The sequence below is a fragment of the Rhinatrema bivittatum genome, chromosome 11 (genome assembly GCF_901001135.1).
Source record: "Rhinatrema bivittatum chromosome 11, aRhiBiv1.1, whole genome shotgun sequence".
Lineage (NCBI taxonomy): Eukaryota > Metazoa > Chordata > Amphibia > Gymnophiona > Rhinatrematidae > Rhinatrema > Rhinatrema bivittatum.
In genome coordinates this window covers 99,197,436-99,215,918 of record NC_042625.1, presented here as the reverse complement: position 1 = coordinate 99,215,918, position 18,483 = coordinate 99,197,436, and the positions used below count along the sequence as shown (strand labels likewise).

Genomic DNA, 18,483 nt, shown 5'->3' with positions numbered 1-18,483 from the left:
AGGGTAAACGCTGCACCGCTGCATGGGGTCGCAGGGCTGCACTTTAGTCAGGGGTTGCATTATTTCTCCCACAGCTGAGATTATTTTTCCCTATGAGCATCGCTTTGCACTTTTCCACATTAAATGTCATCATTTGTCCAAGTCTCCATTCTCACAAGGTCCTCCAGATCCTCACAATCTGCTGCTCTTTTAACAACTTTGACTCATTTTGTGCCATCTGCATATCAGACCATTAATAAGTAAGTTAAACAGATCCCTGGGGCACTCCACTCTTCGCCTCTCTCCATTCAGTCTTTTAACGAATCCAGAACAGCGCATTCATTTCATTTATCATGAGGCAATATTTAGTGCTCCTTAGTTGGATGAATAGGGACTTATCTGAGTAAATGGCAGCTGCTAAATATCCGACTTTGACAAGTATTTATCCGGCTAAGTAGATAGCCAGATATCCTGGGGGCAGGGAATGGGCAATGTGTGCAGTTCTCTTAACCAGAGAAAGTGCCTGTATTCAGCCTTATCTGATTAGGTTAACTGAAGAATTTACAGCTGCTCAACAGCAGGTCTAAAGCTATATAACCAGCTATAGATATATATATATATATAGATATATATATATATATATATATCTATAACTGGGACTTATCCGGTTATATTTGGCAGCCCAGCTGTGCCACTGAATGTCTCTTCTGGATAACTGAGATAACCGGATATCTCTGAACATTAGGCCCTTCTGGATGTTCACCTGCCTGTTCTTATCTTGACGCCATAAGCAAGGCAAACATCTCCTGTTCCATAAATTTCACTTTCCTGAGGAATCTCCCATGCCTTCTGAATATCCAGATACCCTAGATCAATGGCTCCCCTTTATCCACATCTTTATTAACCCCTCCAGAAAAATCGAATAGATTTGTAAGGCACGACTTCCCTTGGCTAAAAGCCTGCTGACTCTTCCCCATTCACTCCGCTCTATCCACTTGGACGGTTATTCTCTTCTTAGCCCTAGTTTCTGCTGTTTTGCCTGGAATTGATTAGAGCACTTGTCCTCAGTGTCCTGGATCACCCCAGGAGCCCTCGCCATTACAAATTGGGGTTTGATTTGCTCTTCTCCGGTATTTAGTTGCCCAGATTTCTGTGGCTGAGAATTACCTCAGCAGTAAAGGGGTCTGTGAGGCGCATGGAGGTGATTGATGCTGTCGAGATTTTCCTGCCCTGTTAGGAGGGGCAGCACTTCTGAGACAGAGAAATAACTCTTGTGCTTCTCACCTTTCTTTCAGTGTTTCTCTGAGCTTCCCAGAGCTGAAGAGCCACGGGTAAGTGGGGTGTTGCCCCCTCACCATCTCTGGGGGACGGGGGAGGAATGTGTCCCTGCATCCTGGCCCCCTGCGCATTTCCCGTAAAATTTGCCTTTGAAAATGTCACGGAAGGTCCGCACCTTAAACCGCGCTCGCAAAATGAAAGCCCTGTGCACGGTGCCAGCTCCGCCTCCCCCCCTGGCCCCGCCTCTTTCTGTGCCTGCACCGTGTGGAGACTTTAAAGCCACAGAGGGGAGCGCAGTTTGGGCAAAATCTTTGTGGCGTGGCTCTCCCGGTTTTTGGAGGCAGGAAGCAGAAACATTTTGTGTTCACTTTCTCCAATGTCTGTGTTTAGGGGGACACCAGCGAGAGCGAGCGCGGCTGTCCAGGGGGTTCTGGGCACCCGGGCGTCCCAGGTTTAACTGGCGAGAAAGGGGATCAGGTGAGTGGAGTTCGGCAGAGAGCTGACTCGGCGAGAAATGACTCTTGCAGGTCCCTCCTGTGATGCTTCCCAGGCAGGAGCTGAAGGAAGGAAGAGCGCAGCTCTGACCTAGGAGAGCAGAGAGCTCCTAATTCTGCAACCTCGCCCTGACCTCCCTGTCTCCTTCTTTGCAGGGTCCTCCAGGCGTTCGAGGTTTTCCAGGACCCCCGGTAAGTGGCAGATGAGATGTTTCGTGCTCCCTTTCCTCCTGATTCCCGAGCAGGAATGCACCAAGAGTGGCTCAGCCTGGCCCTGCTGGAGCCATCGCCCCCGGTGCACACTGCATTCCCGTACAGGAAGGAGTCATTTAAGCTGAGCCCTGCCCCCGTGTTTCAGGAGCTACCTTCCATCAGTTTAAAGGTGGCTGCTAGATGCTCCGTGTCCCAGGCCCTCGCAGGTCTTCCTCCTGCCCTGCACCTCGGCAGCTCCTCCCAGCCACCTGACATCTGCTCACAAGAGTGCACAAGTTGTGACTTCCCTGTTTCTTTCTTAGGGTCCTCCAGGTTTCCCTGGCACATCTGGCCCTTCTGGATTACCTGTAAGATTCCTGCACCGCTCGCACTGCTTGTCTGGCTTCTGTATTTTGTTCTTGTCTGTAACGCATAACAAACCCCTCTTGTCAAACACTTATGGATGCTCTCACAGCCTCAGCGGGTCCAGCTCGGCTCTTAAACATGGGCTTTCTTCCTAAACTTAGATGGCTAGTGCTGAAAATCCGTTCTAGCCAGCTAAGTCATCTCCCTGCCATGGGAATACTTCCAGTGCCACCCCCATTTCAGAGTGAAAGTAGGTGGCTAGGTTTAGCCACTGTACCATGGCCAGATCCTGCTGACAGCTGGGCCCTGTGGGTCTCCATCGTTTCCTTGACTTCTTGCCCTATTAGTGTTACTGGGGACTCTCTCGTCCCCTTGTCCGTGTGCCAGGCAAGCTATGATCATCGGCATGCCCTCAGCCCGACTGACCAAGAGTCTGCTCTCTGACAGCGAGTGGACCTCATCCCCTGCCCTATTTCATCCACTCATCCTGTGTTGGAGACAGGGCATTGGACTGGTCGGATCTCTGGCCTGCTCCAGTCTCGCGTGCCATAGTGTAAGCAGGAGCGGGTGATTTCATGCTGGGGTCGGGTGGCACTGGCACTGTAGCAGGATCTCTTGAGTGTGAAACAAGCCTCTCTTATAGGTAAGAAAGCCAGGCTAACCGTCCCTTGGGGGCACTGAGAAGGCCTGGGGGTCAGCGAGGAGCTGGGGAGACGCTGCCACACTGTTCTTCTTTTTCATTAGCACTAATCAGCAGGCCTGTCTTGTTTCTTGACTGCTGTGTGTTTGGGTCACTAGCCCGCGTGCTAGGCGCTAATCCCTGTACACCACCTGCTGTGAGCACCCTGCAGAGGGACCCGGCATTTCATGGCATCACGCAGCTGCCTGTCGCATGCTCTCTCTTGGCTTGCTTTGGTGAGCGGGCGGTTGGTGCCCTTGTTGGTGTCGCTCGGCCTGTAGCTAGGGAGAAGCCTCTTCTGGATGGTTGATCTGAACAGAGTGACCAAGTAAGTCAGTGAGCCAGAAGCTGTGAAACCATCAAGGCCAGGCCAGGACTGTGGTGATCAGACTGTAGACAGCACATGTCCTGCCACTGAGGGATCTCGGATCTCCTACACCTCTGCAAGCTGGTGCTAGTCCAGATCTGAAGGAGGCGGGAGCTGCCAGTGTCGCTGCTTCCCTGCTGTTTGTGGGCTGCTGGCAGGATGTTTTTCAGTCTTTAGACTCTAGTTGTGCACCCTGGTTGTGAGCAAAGATTAACATGGCATTCTGAAGAAAGGCACTCAGACATTGAAAAGGAGAAAGTCCAAGGTGAGAAAAGAAACAGTGGACTGTACAAGATCTCTGCACTTAAACAGGTCCCATTTGGTCAAAGGCTGAGACTGGACAGATACAGTACATGTACACTTAGTAACGTGCACACACAGAAGAAAACATGTACACGTGACACACAGGGGCAGTACGTGCACACAGAGAGATCCAGACACCCAACCTGCACTACGCACACAAGCATTACATGCACCATACACATGTGACTCACATGCACATAGGCAACATGCGCATGTCACATGCATACTCATACATTCAACTTTTGAGTCCAGTAATTTTAGCCAATACCTAGTGCCCAGAGCATTGCTGTGGGGTCAGAAGGTGACACTCAGTGACCAGGGCATTACTGTGGGGTCAGGAGGTAACACCCAGTGACCAGGGCATGGCTGTGGGGTCGGGAGGTGACACCCAGTGACCAGGGCATTGCTGTGGGGTCGGGAGGTGACACCCAGTGACCAGGGCATGGCTGTGGTGTCAGGAGGTAACACCCAGTGACCAGGGCATTGCTGTGGGGTCGGGAGGTGACACCCAGTGACCAGGGCATTGCTGTGGGGTCGGGAGGTGACACCCAGTGACCAGGGCATTGCTGTGGGGTCGGGAGGTAACACCCATTGACCAGGGCATTGCTGTGGGGTCGGGAGGTGACACCCAGTGACCAGGGCATTGCTGTGGGGTCGGGAGGTGACACCCAGTGACCAGGGCATTGCTGTGGGGTCGGGAGGTAACACCCATTGACCAGGGCATTGCTGTGGGGTCGGGAGGTGACACCCAGTGACCAGGGCATGGCTGTGGTGTCAGTCTTACCTGTGCACGCCATAGTAGGGTTTGAGGCAGAGTCAGGGTCCGCGAATGCTTGCATATTTCTTCTTCATTTTCAAAGGGTCTCCAAGGGGAGCGAGGAGTGCCTGGGGTACCAGGAGACAAAGGAGAACAGGTAAGTCTTGGGAACATGTGTTAGACTCTTTCCGTATCCTGCTTGCCACCAGTTCTCAGTTCTGCTTCTTTGCAGGGCCCTCCAGGACTGCCTGGATACCCTGGTGCCATGGGACCGCCTGGATTACCTGTAAGTGTGGAAAGGGTGAATCAGAATAGAATAGCACTAGTATGAGCCTTCTCCCTACCTGTGATTATCAAACACAAAGATATGTTTAAGGAATGAAAGGTGCAACCTGTCTGAAAGAGCTGTTCAGAGACTCCCAAACCCCTGGGAGGCAAGAAGATAAATAGGTGGAAATTAGGATTGTGAAGAGAGGGCATGTCCCTGCCTGCACTGGAGCAGAAGCTCTATTCAAGGGAGAGAGTCTGTAGCTGTGACTGGGTGTGTGGGCGTGATTTCCATTGAAGACTGGGGGGGATGGTGTGGGGAGACCTTTCCCTGAGGTCAGAAGGGATGTGAGATGCCTGGGGGGGATGGTGTGGGGAGACCTTTCCTGAGGTCAGAAGGGATGTGAGATGCCTGTGGGGGATGGTTTGGGGAGACCTTTCCCTGAGGTCAGAAGGGATGTGAGATGCCTGGGGGGGATGGTGTGGGGAGACCTTTCCCTGAGGTCAGAAGGGATGTGAGATGCCTGTGGGGGATGGTGTGGGGAGACCTTTCCCTGAGGTCAGAAGGGATGTGAGATGCCTGTGGGGGATGGTGTGGGGAGACCTTTCCCTGAGGTCAGAAGGGATGTGAGATGCCTGAGGGGGATGGTTTGGGGAGACCTTTCCCTGAGGTCAGAAGGGATGTGAGATGCCTGGGGGGGATGGTGTGGGGAGACCTTTCCCTGAGGTCAGAAGGGATGTGAGATGCCTGTGGGGGATGGTGTGGGGAGACCTTTCCCTGAGGTCAGAAGGGATGTGAGATGCCTGGGGGGGGTGGTTTGGGGAGACCTTTCCCTGAGGTCAGAAGGGATGTGAGATGCCTGGGGGGGATGGTGTGGGGAGACCTTTCCCTGAGGTCAGAAGGGATGTGAGATGCCTGTAGGGGATGGTGTGGGGAGACCTTTCCCTGAGGTCAGAAGGGATGTGAGATGCCTGTGGGGGATGGTGTGGGGAGACCTTTCCCTGAGGTCAGAAGGGATGTGAGATGCCTGAGGGGGATGGTGTGGGGAGACCTTTCCCTGAGGTCAGAAGGGATGTGAGATGCCTGAGGGGGATGGTGTGGGGAGACCTTTCCCTGAGGTCAGAAGGGATGTGAGATGCCTGTGGGGGATGGTGTGGGGAGACCTTTCCCTGAGGTCAGAAGGGATGTGAGATGCCTGTGGGGGATGGTGTGGGGAGACCTTTCCCTGAGGTCAGAAGGGATGTGAGATGCCTGCCTTCTTCTAGCTTTCAGAGAGGCTTCCTACTGCCCATGTCCTTTCTTGTCACAGGACTTACGTCTCTCTCTCTTCGTTTCAGGGAACGAAAGGGGAGCGAGGATACACTGGACCTGCGGGGGAGAAAGGAGAATCGGTGAGCTGCGGAAGCGTGTAGCATGGGCATTAAGAAATAGGCCCTTGAACCCCAACGTTATGCTATAAAGTGCAGAGGGGAAGGGAAGAGAGTGAGGGGTAGAGCATTGTCTGCGTGCTGAGGCTCCTGTAATCCAGATCCTCAGACCCATTGCCTGCACGTTGATCCTCGCACTCCATCATTTGCAGTCCACATTTGGTTCAAGCATCTGAAATTTAGGCAACCCCAGAATGGGCATCGTTCCTCTTTCTGGGGACTATTGCAAGCAGCCTGGGTAGATGCACTGTAAGCGGGCACTTTTAGCATGTTGATTTTTAAAGACAAAAAGTAGGAGTAGGTGGGTGACCAAAAGGTTGTGAAAGTGTCACGTAGGCTCATTAACTCCCTGCCCTGACCTACACCTGCTTCTGCAAATGCCTCCTCATGGCGCAGCTAGGAGGGAAACATTCAAACCATGCACAGAAGCAGGGAGCCCGGGGGTGGCTTCACACCATTTTTCAAAGGGAAAAACGTCCCCCGCTGAGCTGCGTCCTGATGACATTTCCAGAGTAGGCATGGGAGTGCTGACTCCTCCCCAGCTGCGTCTCTGGGAGTGTGCATTGTTATGAAACTTTTCAGACAGAGGGTAAGACATGTCCGCATGTAAAACACCATAGAAATAACTTTGAAAGTCTTATCATTATAAAGCAGGAATCAGAAAAGGTTTCAGCTCCTATCCTTGCTTTGACACCTCTGACCTGTACAAGACCAGAAGGCTTCCTTAGTATTGAGTTTTACACCTGTGAAAGAATCATTGGTTTACCTCTGTGAGAGTCTCTAGATTATCCCTGCAGGAGAGTCTCTGGATTACTCCCTGTGGGAGAGTCTCTGGATTACCCCAGTGAGAGAACCATTGATTTACCCCATGGGGAGAGTTTCTGGATTACTCCTGTGGGACAGTCACTGGATTACCCCTGTGGATTATGCCATGTGGGAGAGTCTCTGATTTACCCCTGCAGGAGAGTCTCTGGATTACCCCAGTGAGAGAACCATTGATTTACCCCATGGGGAGAGTCTCTGGATTACTCCTGTGGGACAGTCACTGGATTACCCCTGTGGATTATGCCATGTGGGAGAGTCTCTGATTTACCCCTGCAGGAGAGTCCCTGGATTACCCCATTGAGAGAACCATTGATTTACCCCATGGGGAGAGTCTCTGGATTACATCTGTGGAAGAGTCTTTGGTTTACCCCTGTGAGAGAGTCTTTGGTTTACCTCTGTGGGAGAGTCTCTGGATTACCCCATGTGGCATGAAGGACAGTTTCTGATTTACCCCTGCGGGAGAGTCTCTGGATTACCCCTGCAGGAGAGTCTTTGGTTTACCCCTGTGGGAGAGTCTCTGGATTACCAATGTGGGAGTCTCTGGATCACCCCTGTGGGATAGTCTTTGGTTTACCACTGGATTACCCCATGTGCGAAAGACTCTGATTTACCCCTGTGGGAGAGTCCCTGGATTACCCCAGTGAGAGAACCATTGATTTACCCCATGGGGAGAGTGTCTGGATTACCCCTGTGGGGAAAGTCTTTGGTTTACCCCCTTTTGGAAAGTCTCTGGATTACCCCTGTGGATTAATCCTGTGAAAGAGTCTCTGGATTATCTCTGTGGGAGAGTCTTTGGTTTACCCCTGTAAGAGAGTCTGTGGATTACTCCTGTGGGAGAGTCTCTGGTCACCCCTGCAGGAGAGTCTTTGGTTTACCCTTGTGGGAGAGTCTCTGGATTATCCCTATGAGAGAGTCTCTGGATTATCTCTGTGGGAGAGCCTTTGGATTACCCAAGTGAGAGAGTCTCTATATTACCCCTGCTGGAGAGTCTTTGGTTTACCCCTGTGGGAGAGTCTCTGGATTATCTCTGTGGGAGAGTCTTTGCTTTACCCCTCTGGATTATCTCTGTGGGAGAGTCTTTGGTTTACCCCTCTGGATTACCCCTGTGGGAGAGTCTCTGGATTATCTCTGTGGGAGAGTCTTTGGTTTACCCCTCTGGATTACCCCTGTGGGAGAGTCTCTGGATTATCTCTGTGGGAGAGTCTTTGGTTTACCCCTCTGGATTACCCCTGTGGGAGAGTCTCTGGATTATCTCTGTGGGAGAGTCTTTGGTTTACCCCTCTGGATTACCCCTGCAGGAGAGTCTCTGGATTATCTCTGTGGGAGAGCCTTTGGTTTACCCCTCTGGATTACCCCTGTGGGAGAGTCTCTGGATTATCTCTGTGGGAGAGTCTTTGGTTTACCCCTCTGGATTACCCCTGCAGGAGAGTCTCTGGATTATCTCTGTGGGAGAGCCTTTGGTTTACCCCTCTGGATTACCCCTGTGGGAGAGTCTCTGGATTATCTCTGTGGGAGAGTCTTTGGTTTACCCCTCTGGATTACCCCTGCAGGAGAGTCTCTGGATTATCTCTGTGGGAGAGTCTTTGGTTTACCCCTCTGGATTACCCCTGTGGGAGAGTCTCTGGATTCCCCTGCGGATTACCCCTGCTGTGATGCAAGAGGTGCTAAACGCTGATTTTGTCCCCTATAATATTTTCTAGGGTCCCCCTGGATCTTCGGGCCTCCCCGGTTCGAGTGGGCCCTCGGTAAGTTCACTGCTCCTGTTATCCTTCACTTCATACACAGTTGGTTATGGCCGCGTGGGAGAGACGCACTGGGCATTCAGGATTGTTGTCCCTGATATATCTGCCTGATGTCAGACACAGACCCCCAGTATCTGAGGGCCCCTTCTGTCCCAGGAGCCACCTGCCTGCTCAGATTTTCTTACCTTGCTCCTGCTAGTGATGCAGGGTGCAGAGCAGTCCCTGGATTACTCCTATGTGACTGGTTCAGATGGGGGAGCCTTCATGCTGTCTTGCAGGCTCTCTTTCCGTCATTTTTCTGTGCAGTGCTCTTTGTCTGAAAACCTTATGAAAGAACTGATGGGAAATGCTGAAGTTTTGGGAGGGGGCGTAGTAATCTGAGCCTCTGGCATTCATCCTTTCTTCCTGCCTTTGACAGGGGCCGCGGGGAGAGCGGGGAGCGACTGGAAGCGCTGGCGAGAAGGGAGATCAGGTGAGGGCCTAATGTTTGTGGCTCACCGAGGACGCGGGGGATCTGTGCGTGCAGACGGGACGCGAGGCACGAGATTCGGAGCAGCCGCGCCCACCTTCTGTTAGTTGCGGTTATCCTGGGCCTCGCACTAGGACCTTCATTAATAATAATAATAATTAATAATAATTAATAGCTCCTTGGCAGGTCCTGATTAGGAATCGGGGGATTATTCAGACCTGAGCGAGGAAAACCAAGGCTGCAGAGTAAAGAGAGCTGTAAGGTGACCGATTTGTTTCCTTTCGCAGGGATTTCAGGGGCAGCCCGGCTTCCCAGGACCTCCTGTAAGTACAGAGCCGGTCACAGTGGGGGAGGGGGAACCATGTCTGTCCCTGATGTCTTCTGAGGCTTTGGTGGGGGGGGGCGGAGTCTCCACGTTGCCCGCACCGTGACAGGCATGGACCTTGCTCACGGGCCGCGGTAAAAGGATCTTTAAAGCTGTTTCCCTCTGTGTGCGAGACATTCATCCCCTGCCCAGCCCTGGGGCAGGAAGGGAAATCGGGAGTAACGCACCTCTCTCTCCACCTCCTTGCAGGGGCCCCCAGGCTTCCCAGGAAAGGTCGGCCCATCGGGTCCCCCCGGGCCTGCAGCTGAGAAGGTGAGTGCATGCCCTCAGGGCCTTTCTTCCCCTCCCCCTGCTTGAATTTCTTCCTTTAGGAAAGTGCGGACGGGCAGCAGTCTGAGATTACAATGAAGCAGCTCCGCCTGACCCCCAGCTCTAGCAGTTCTGGGGGCTGCAATTCCAGACGTCACCGAAGGCCCCTGCAGCTACTCCAGAAAATGGGGCCTAGAGGAGGTGAATCCAGAGAGTTCCGGGCCGGGCTTTAGAGAGCTGGACCTTGGCTTGTCCTAAGGCTGTGCAGTTCACCCACCACTGGCATGGGGGGTGTGTAACCCCCAGAGCTCTCTAGCCAGCACTAGGTATCACATCCACCCTGATGTGTCCCCACCGGCAGCTGTGGGAAATGTCACAAGCCCCCCCTAATGGGGTTCAGCGAACCTCTTCCCAAGCACAGCATGGAGAAGCCCTCTCTGCTGCTCACAAAGCCTGAAGCTCTGCCTCCCCCTGCTGCCTGATGGAAGTACTGCAGCTTCCAAAATCTCCCAAGCCCTGTGAACAATGCAGGACCTGCACTCGTCCAGCACCAGCGTGGGCTGGATCCCCCCTTTCCGTTAATTCTGAGGGCCAGCAAGCTGCACCATGCAAGGGCTTACAGGATTAGTGCCCCCAGCCTCTTTCATCACTGGCAAAAATATTTTACTGAGATTCTTCTTTCTGCTTTCTCTTTACAGGGTAGTGAGGGAATGCGAGGGTCTCCAGGCCTTTCAGGATCCCCTGGGCCACCCGGACCTCCAGGAGTTCAAGTGAGTAATTATCTGTCTGGGTGTCTGTGGTGCAGAGTCCAGCAGGCTACAGAAGAGCTGGGAAAAGCTTGGATTACCCTCCTGAGCTCTGCTTCTGGCTGGGATGAGGTGGAAGAGCAAGGACTTCCCCTCTCCCACCGAATGTGAGGAAGTGGTGCTAGGGGCAGAATCACTGATCTGATTCACCGGCTGCCCTCTCTGCACTGCCCCTCCCTTTCTTCCCGTTACTTTTAGGGTACCTGGGGGATTTCTGAGAGAACCACCATGCTGTCAGCCCATCTGCTTTCAGAGGAAATTCTACTTTCTGATGCTCTTCTTTGTGTTACCGCAGGGACCAACTGGCATTGAGGGTCTGGATGGAAAAGACGGGAAACCAGGCCTGAGGGTAAGGAACAAGCGTGAGAGGGCACACTCAGAGGGTAAGGAATGGGAGTGACAGCAGCAGGGCACGATCAGAGGGTAAGGAATGGGAGTGACAGCAGCAGGGCACACTCAGAGGGTAAGGAATGGGAGTGACAGCAGCAGGGCCCGCTCAGAGGGTAAGGAATGGGAGTGACAGCAGCAGGGCACACTCAGAGGGTAAGGAATGGGAGTGACAGCAGCAGGCACGATCAGAGGGTAAGGAATGGGAGTGACAGCAGCAGGGCCCGCTCAGAGGGTAAGGAATGGGAGTGACAGCAGCAGGGCACACTCAGAGGGTAAAGAATGGGAGTGACAGCAACAGGGCACGCTCAGAGGGTAAGGAATGGGAGTGACAGCAGTAGGGCACGCTCAAGAGGGTAAGGAATGGGAGTGACAGCAGCAGGGCACGCTCAGAGGGTAAGGAATGGGAGTGACAGCAACAGGGCACGCTCAGAGGGTAAGGAATGGGAGTGACAGCAGCAGGGCACACTCAGATGGTAAGGAATGGGAGTGACAGCAGCAGGGCACGCTCAGAAGGTAAGGAATGGGAGTGTCAGCAGCAAGGCACACTCAGAGGGTAAGGAATGGGAGTGACAGCAGCAGGGCACACTCAGATGGTAAGGAATGGGAGTGACAGCAGCAGGGCACGCTCAGAAGGTAAGGAATGGGAGTGTCAGCAGCAGGGCACGCTCAGAAGGTAAGGAATGGGAGTGTCAGCAGCAAGGCACACTCAGAGGGTAAGGAATGGGAGTGACAGCAGCAGGGCACGCTCAGAGGGTAAGGAATGGGAGTGACAGCAGCAGGGCACGCTCAGAGGGTAAGGAATGGGAGTGACAGCAGCAGGGCCCACTCAGAGGGTAAGGAATGGGAGTGACAGCAGCAGGCACACTCAGAGGGTGGGAGTGACAGCAGCAGGCACACTCAGAGGGTGGGAGTGACAGCAGCAGGCACGCTCAGAGGGTAAGGAATGGGAGTGACAGCAGTAGGGCACGCTCAGAAGGTAAGGAATGGGAGTGACAGCAGCAGGCACGCTCAGAGGGTAAGGAATGGGAGTGACAGCAGCAGGCACACTCAGAGGGTAAGGAATGGGAGTGACAGCAGCAGGGCACGCTCAGAGGGTAAGGAATGGGAGTGTCAGCAGCAGGGCACACTCAGAGGTCATGGAAGGGGAGTGACAGCAGCAGGGCACGATCAGAGGGTAAGGAATGGGAGTGACAGCAGCAGGGCACACTCAGAGGGTAAGGAATGGGAGTGTCAGCAGCAGGGCACGCTCAGAGGGTAAGGAATGGGAGTGACAGCAGCAGGCACACTCAGAGGGTAAGGAATGGGAGTGTCAGCAGCAGGGCACACTCAGAGGTCATGGAAGGGGAGTGACAGCAGCAGGCACACTCAGAGGTCATGGAAGGGGAGTGACAGCAGCAGGCACACTCAGAGGTCATGGAAGGGGAGTGACAGCAGCAGGGCACACTCAGAGGTCATGGAAGGGGAGTGACAGCAGCAGGCACACTCAGAGGTCATGGAAGGGGAGTGACAGCAGCAGGGCACACTCAGAGGTCATGGAAGGGGAGTGACAGCAGCAGACCTTTTGATATCTCTGCATCTCTCTTGAGCTTCATCTTCCTGCAATAAGACTTTTCTTTGTAATTTTCAGGGTGAGCCGGGCCCTGCTGGCCCGCCTGGATTGCTTGGTCCCCCGGTAAGTTCTCCGTCCTGTGTCTGGACTGAATTTGTGACTGGTGATGTATTTTCCTGCAGAGATCTCTGTGCTTGTCTGAGTGCATTTCCACAGGGGGTGAGCCCCACAGTGCTGAGACCATGGATGGGGGACAGAGGCAGCTGGGAAGCTGCAGTAACAGCTCAGGCACTATCCGCATGCACTACATCTGGAGATCTTCTCAGAACGGATTGCTCTTTTCTAAGCTAGAATTTGATTTTTTTGGTTTCTTTTTTTGCAGGGTTTCAAAGGGAAAACAGGTCTCCCTGGGCTTCCAGGTCTAAAGGTAAGAGTTGCGTGTATCTTGCTGGCACTGGGACACCTGGCAAAGTCAGAGGAGGCATCCTGCCCTAAGGCTGGTCAGGACAGTAACAAGGCAGGAGGCTCAGCTCATTGCACCTGGCCAGTGACATCGCGGCCCTGACTGTAGCAGTGTGCAGCACTCCTGACACTTTGCAATGAATCCCATGTGGTTTTCCCAAATCGCATACAATCAATGGCGAGCCATCGGACCCCCATCCTCCTTACATGGACTGAGACATCTACCTCGCCCTTCATGAGTGCTCTCTGTACCATACTCAGGTTACATTCTGTGTCTGTTGTTGCAGGGAGAATGTGGCCCCCCGGGCCCTCCTGGCAATCCAGGACGAACAGGAGCAGAGGTAAGATTGCACTGCTGGACATGTAATGGATTTCGAAAGAAGCTGAAAACATGGCTTATGTCAACTGTTTATGAGTGATTAGTAGGATGTGTCTATCAGCTTTAATGAGTGACTGGTAGGATGTGCCTATTGGCTTTGAGTGACTGGTGGGATGTGCCTATTGGCTTTAATGAGTGACTGGTAGGATGTGCCTATTGGCTTGAATGAGTGACTGGTAAGATGTGCTTATTGGCTTTAATGAGTGACTGGTAAGATGTGCTTATTGGCTTTAATGAGTGACTGGTAGGATGTGCCTATTGGCTTGAATGAATGAGTGACTGGTAGGATGTGCCTATCTACTTGAATGAGTGACTGGTAGGATGTGTTTATTGGCTTGAATGAGTGATAAACAGAATGTGCCTATCGGCTTGAATGAGTGATTAGTAGAATGTGTCTATCGACATTAATGAGTGGTTAGTAGGATGGGTCTATTGGCTTTAATGAGTGGTTAGTAGGATGTGTCTATAAGCGTATCCTACTGACCACTCATTAAAGCCGATCGGCTTTAATGAGTGGTCAGTAGGAAATGCCTATGAGTGGTCAGTAGGACATGCTCTGGTATGGTCTGTTGAATTTTTGTTTTATTATGTATATTGTTTTATCTTTTGTGATTATGTTGTAAATTGCTTTGAGAGATGTAATCAGTAAAATGATTAACAAAGATTTTTAAAATAAATAGAAATAAATACTGGGCAGGAGGATTTAAGGTTATTGTCCCAGAACCTGTGAATTACTGTTTCCAGTTAATACAAGCACTGGCAGTGTGCCACAAGGTAAACAAGCAAACATTCCTCCTGGGCATATTTCACCAGGTCCAGGGTCTCTTAAGACAAACTGTCTGTCCTTGTTACATGGGCCCACACAGACACAGCCATCCTAATAGGCAGTTCTGCTCTGGTATGAACGACATCCAAGCAGCGCTTCGTGGATGGGATTGTGGGTAAGACCACGTTGTCCCCAGTGTGCTGCTGGAGTGGCAGGAGTTAGAGACTGAAGCGGCACTTCTGAGGTTTACCGGCCCCAGAAGGCCAACCTTAAATCTGCAAACACAGCAGGAGTCCCTGAAAGAGTTAAATCCGATGAATTTTATTCCACAAAAGGTGGTCAGTGAATTGGATCTTTCCTTTCTCTCTCTTCTAGGGTGAGCCTGGCCTCATGGGCCCTCAAGGGCGCATTGGATCTCCAGGATCAAGCGTAAGTGCCAGGGCCTGAGCACACCCTCAGGACTAGCAGGGTAATATGCAGCCACTGGCCGGCTCGCAAACGTGGCCGGAGAAGCTGCCCGACTTTGGCAGGATATTCAGTGATGCAGCCGCACCACTGAAGATACCCAGCCGTCTTAAAATGAGCCGGGTAACTTTATACAGCTACTTTAGGTCTACGTTACACAGTGACCGGCTGCCCCGGCAATCCCCGGGCTCTCTCCCTCATGATCTGACTAAATTCCTGCCGCATAAGGAGCCATCCAGCTGAAGTGGGGAAGTATTGAAAAGCTGGCAGAATTCAGTGCATTTGGAAAGAAGAGGCAAAGCACTGCCAGCAGGAGGCAGCACAGGGAGTGGTACAGGAGCGCTGGCTGTGAGAGAATTAAAGGGCATCGGACTAATTTTTAATGTTGTATGTAAAGCCTGTTGCTAAGTTATTGTTTACTGTAAACCGAGGTGATGTATATCTTTACGTGCCGCGGTATATAAAAATCACTAAATCACTAAATAAATAAATAATTTAAGTGCAGATTTTGGAGAATGGGATTCTGTTCTGCTCTTCACCACATAATATGCAGGCAAGTAATCTTCATGACCTTTTCTTCTGTCTTAGGGCCCTCCAGGAAGCCCTGGACAGCCAGGACCAATAGGACCCCCCGGCATGGTGAGTGCAGGACCTGTTCTGATCCAGAAATGCCCGCTATTCTATAGGAGGGAGCACTAAGCTTGGGTTAGGCATCCCCCAAGTGGCACAGCCAGACATGGCAATTGCTGTTACAATAGAGCAGCCAGGCACTGGCCCTCTGAACATGTATGTCCCCATGTTCCTTTGGACATATTCTGGGTGTCACACAGGAGACTGCTCTACACATAAGCTACCAGCAAAAGTAACTGCCAAGTGTCTGTGATGAGATTGTTCCTCTGGCTCCGCAGCTGCACAGAGCACAACCCACAAGCCTCCGGGTCCAAACCCAGTATTGGCCTCAGTACTTGCCTGCACGTTCAGCTGGATCCCAGTTCCAAGCAGTTTTGTTTTAATCTGCAGGGCTTGAAAGGTGAGCGAGGATCATCAGGAGAAAGAGGGCATATGGGCCTCCCTGGCGAGCCTGGAAGCCCGGGACATCCAGGGCCAGTGGTAAGTAAAACAACTGGAGAATGTGGGCCTAAGGAGTAGCGGGAGAGGAGAGGAGATGGCCCCGTGGCAGCTGCGCAGCTTGTGCCTCTGTTCAGCCCACATCTGGCAAGCCCTGCCACTCAGGAGCACCAGTAACCCACACCAGGTGGCGGTGGGATGATTGCACCGGGTTTCCAAGAAGGCTGAGGTCACTTGGAAAATCAGTGAGGCTGGATACGTTTGGACAATAGCGTCACTAATTTTGGTGGCTATGGAGAGGATTGGTAGTAAGACATAGAAGGGTGGTGGTGGCCAGCACTGGACTGGCTTTAGGCATCCTTGAATGAATGTGAAGGGAAGGGATAGTTACTGTATTACTGTGTTCTTTGTGTTTTGGTTCTCAGGGGGAGATGGGTGCAGATGGTGCTGCTGGTAAAGAGGTACGTAACTAGTAATGCCGGTTTTTGATTAGCAGGCACAATCGTGGCCCAGTCCATCTCTGCTGAGGCTCCTCCTCGCTATCTACTCCCGTGGGATCACCTCATGGCCTCTATCTGTCTGGGTTCCACGGGCACAGTCTGATCTGGGTCCCTTCTTGGTCCGGTGGCTGACATTGGGAACCTGTTCCCACTTGCACCCCACGAGAACAGGAAACCAGAGCCCGACCAAGCCGTGATGATTAAAGGTCATATAAAAACAAGAGAACTCCCTCAAACCCCGAGCTTTCCAGGCTTGGATTTGATATCAGCATGTGCTGTTTTGTTGTGTTTGCTGTGCCTCCCAGAATAAGAGGCATTTAATGAAACTTCTTTCTCTGTCTCCGTGCAGGGTGTACCTGGAAACCCCGGGATCCCTGGGCCAGCTGGGCTGAAGGTGCGGATCCAACCACATCTGATCATTTCTGTAGCACTTCTAGACATGCAGCACTGTACAGATACACAGAAGAGACAGTCCCTGCTCCATAGAGCTTACAATCTAGTCAAAGCACAAATACGAGACAAATAAACCTTTGGGAATTTATCATAGCAAATGGTTAAAACCAACAAGGATCAGAAGAGTCAGGGGTTAAGATGTAAAAGCAGGCCCCCAAAAGGTGGGATTTTAGGTTGGATTTGAACAAGTCTGAAAAACTCAAAACAAGACGGGCTGGTGAAAGTTACTGTAAACACACAACACATAAATGTATGCAAAATACATAAGAAGAAAATGCCATACTGGGTCAGACCAAGGGTCCATCAAGCCCAGCATCCTGTTTCCAACAGTGGCCAATCCAGGCCATAAGAACCTGGCAAGTACCCAAAAACTAAGTCTATTCCATGTAAGCATTGCTATTGGCAGTGGCTATTCTCTAAGTGATCTTAATTAAAAAGCTTGACTAGTACCTGTTTTTCACCCCCCTCCCTTTTTCCCAAAGCTGGATTCAAACTCACAGCCACTGGCAGTCAGAGGACCAAGCCCTTACTGACCCAGCCGCCAGCACACAAACATTTCACCTAAATATTCAAAATGATTCGCTCACCGAAGCTGAATTTGAATATCTATGGTAAATAGAGGAAAAGACCTCAGAGCTGAAGCATGCCTGGCCGAAAAACCTAAGAGCATGCTGTATGAGATTCAATCATTGGTCATAAAAACCTCCAAGCTCCCTAAATGTTATTCATTTCAAAAAAATGTGTTGTTTTCCTTTATATCTAAAACTTATCTCAATTCATTGTCCATTGCACGTCTGAAGTGAAAATCGTATGCTGCCGACGTGGCTGCTTCAGGGCCTTTATGTAAAACACAAGCTCTCTCCTTCCACTTATTATCTACCGTCCACGCACATTCCTTGGAAATTCAGCGAAACGCTTGGCCAACATCGGCTCGGGCAGGGATGAGGAAGGAAGTACAAGGCTTTCCACCAATCAGGCAGCAGGACGCCTCGGTGATGACTCTCACCCTGTGTTTCAGGGGGACCCCGGATCTCCAGGAGAAAAGGGAAGCCCTGGGGAGAAGGGAAGAGCAGGAATGCCAGGAGGACCGGGCAAGAGTGGCTCCATGGGCCCCCTGGGCCCCCCAGGCCCTGCTGGTGAACGAGGAGCTGCTGGCTCTCCGGGCCCTGCCGGAGCCCCGGGTGTGCCTGGCGTTCCGGGTACAATGGTAAGGAGTGGGGGAGGGGAGGGCATCACAAAGCATCATGGGAAAGCCATGGGCGTGGGGATAGTTACTGTACCAGTCACTCACCCGGCCTTTATGGCATCCTCTACCCCGCCGCCTTCTGCTGGAAGTCTGCACGCTTGAAGGGCATGTGGGCAGAGCCTGGGGTGGAAGGGGCAAAGGCCATAGGACGTTTAGCCTTCTGTCATTCTTCCAGGGCTGGCCTGGCCTGCTGGTCCCTCATTGTCAAATCCTTTGTTCTCATTCTTCAGGGTGACGTAAATTACGATGAAATCAAAAGGTTCATCCAGCAGGAGCTGCTGAAGGTCTTGGATGGTAAGGAACTTGCTCCCACCTGCCTTCTGTCTCCTCTTGAAGCCTGTTTGTCCATCTGCACTCTTCTCCTGCGCCTGGTGTACTCCTGGGCAAATTCTGTACAAGAGAATTGAATTTGCTGCACAATATCCGCAAAGTCTGTATAATTCTGCATAGTTTATATTTGTAAATCACTGTCACAGCAATTAATTTAAAATGCATTACAGAAAATATGCAGACCTGTAAATATTTGTGTGCAGGAGTAGAGAGTAAGAGCAGATCATTAAGTCTCTCTCCCTTCTCCCGTCAGCCTCCTTCCCACTGGGGTGGGCTGAAGTTCTCCTCG

At 51.9% G+C, this 18,483-nt stretch overlaps 1 protein-coding gene across 4 annotated transcripts in view; it reads left to right on the top strand.

The window, feature by feature from the left end:
- The window catches only part of COL16A1 (collagen type XVI alpha 1 chain), a 111,869-nt gene that overhangs the window by 87,964 nt on the left and 5,422 nt on the right, over nucleotides 1-18,483 (top strand). For 3 of the 4 annotated variants that reach the window (XM_029619243.1, XM_029619241.1, XM_029619242.1), the window contains 23 exons: nucleotides 1,275-1,310; nucleotides 1,648-1,734; nucleotides 1,908-1,943; nucleotides 2,267-2,311; nucleotides 4,519-4,572; nucleotides 4,648-4,701; nucleotides 6,021-6,074; nucleotides 8,636-8,680; nucleotides 9,096-9,149; nucleotides 9,434-9,469; nucleotides 9,721-9,783; nucleotides 10,479-10,550; nucleotides 10,882-10,935; nucleotides 12,604-12,648; nucleotides 12,908-12,952; nucleotides 13,275-13,328; nucleotides 14,508-14,561; nucleotides 15,186-15,236; nucleotides 15,618-15,707; nucleotides 16,091-16,126; nucleotides 16,515-16,559; nucleotides 17,637-17,825; nucleotides 18,095-18,158. In XM_029619243.1, coding sequence (XP_029475103.1) covers nucleotides 1,275-1,310; nucleotides 1,648-1,734; nucleotides 1,908-1,943; nucleotides 2,267-2,311; nucleotides 4,519-4,572; nucleotides 4,648-4,701; nucleotides 6,021-6,074; nucleotides 8,636-8,680; nucleotides 9,096-9,149; nucleotides 9,434-9,469; nucleotides 9,721-9,783; nucleotides 10,479-10,550; nucleotides 10,882-10,935; nucleotides 12,604-12,648; nucleotides 12,908-12,952; nucleotides 13,275-13,328; nucleotides 14,508-14,561; nucleotides 15,186-15,236; nucleotides 15,618-15,707; nucleotides 16,091-16,126; nucleotides 16,515-16,559; nucleotides 17,637-17,825; nucleotides 18,095-18,158 — 1,363 coding nt within the window. The remainder of the gene's footprint in view (nucleotides 1-1,274; nucleotides 1,311-1,647; nucleotides 1,735-1,907; nucleotides 1,944-2,266; nucleotides 2,312-4,518; nucleotides 4,573-4,647; nucleotides 4,702-6,020; nucleotides 6,075-8,635; nucleotides 8,681-9,095; nucleotides 9,150-9,433; nucleotides 9,470-9,720; nucleotides 9,784-10,478; nucleotides 10,551-10,881; nucleotides 10,936-12,603; nucleotides 12,649-12,907; nucleotides 12,953-13,274; nucleotides 13,329-14,507; nucleotides 14,562-15,185; nucleotides 15,237-15,617; nucleotides 15,708-16,090; nucleotides 16,127-16,514; nucleotides 16,560-17,636; nucleotides 17,826-18,094; nucleotides 18,159-18,483) is intronic. The other variant, XM_029619244.1, reaches the window with a different exon arrangement.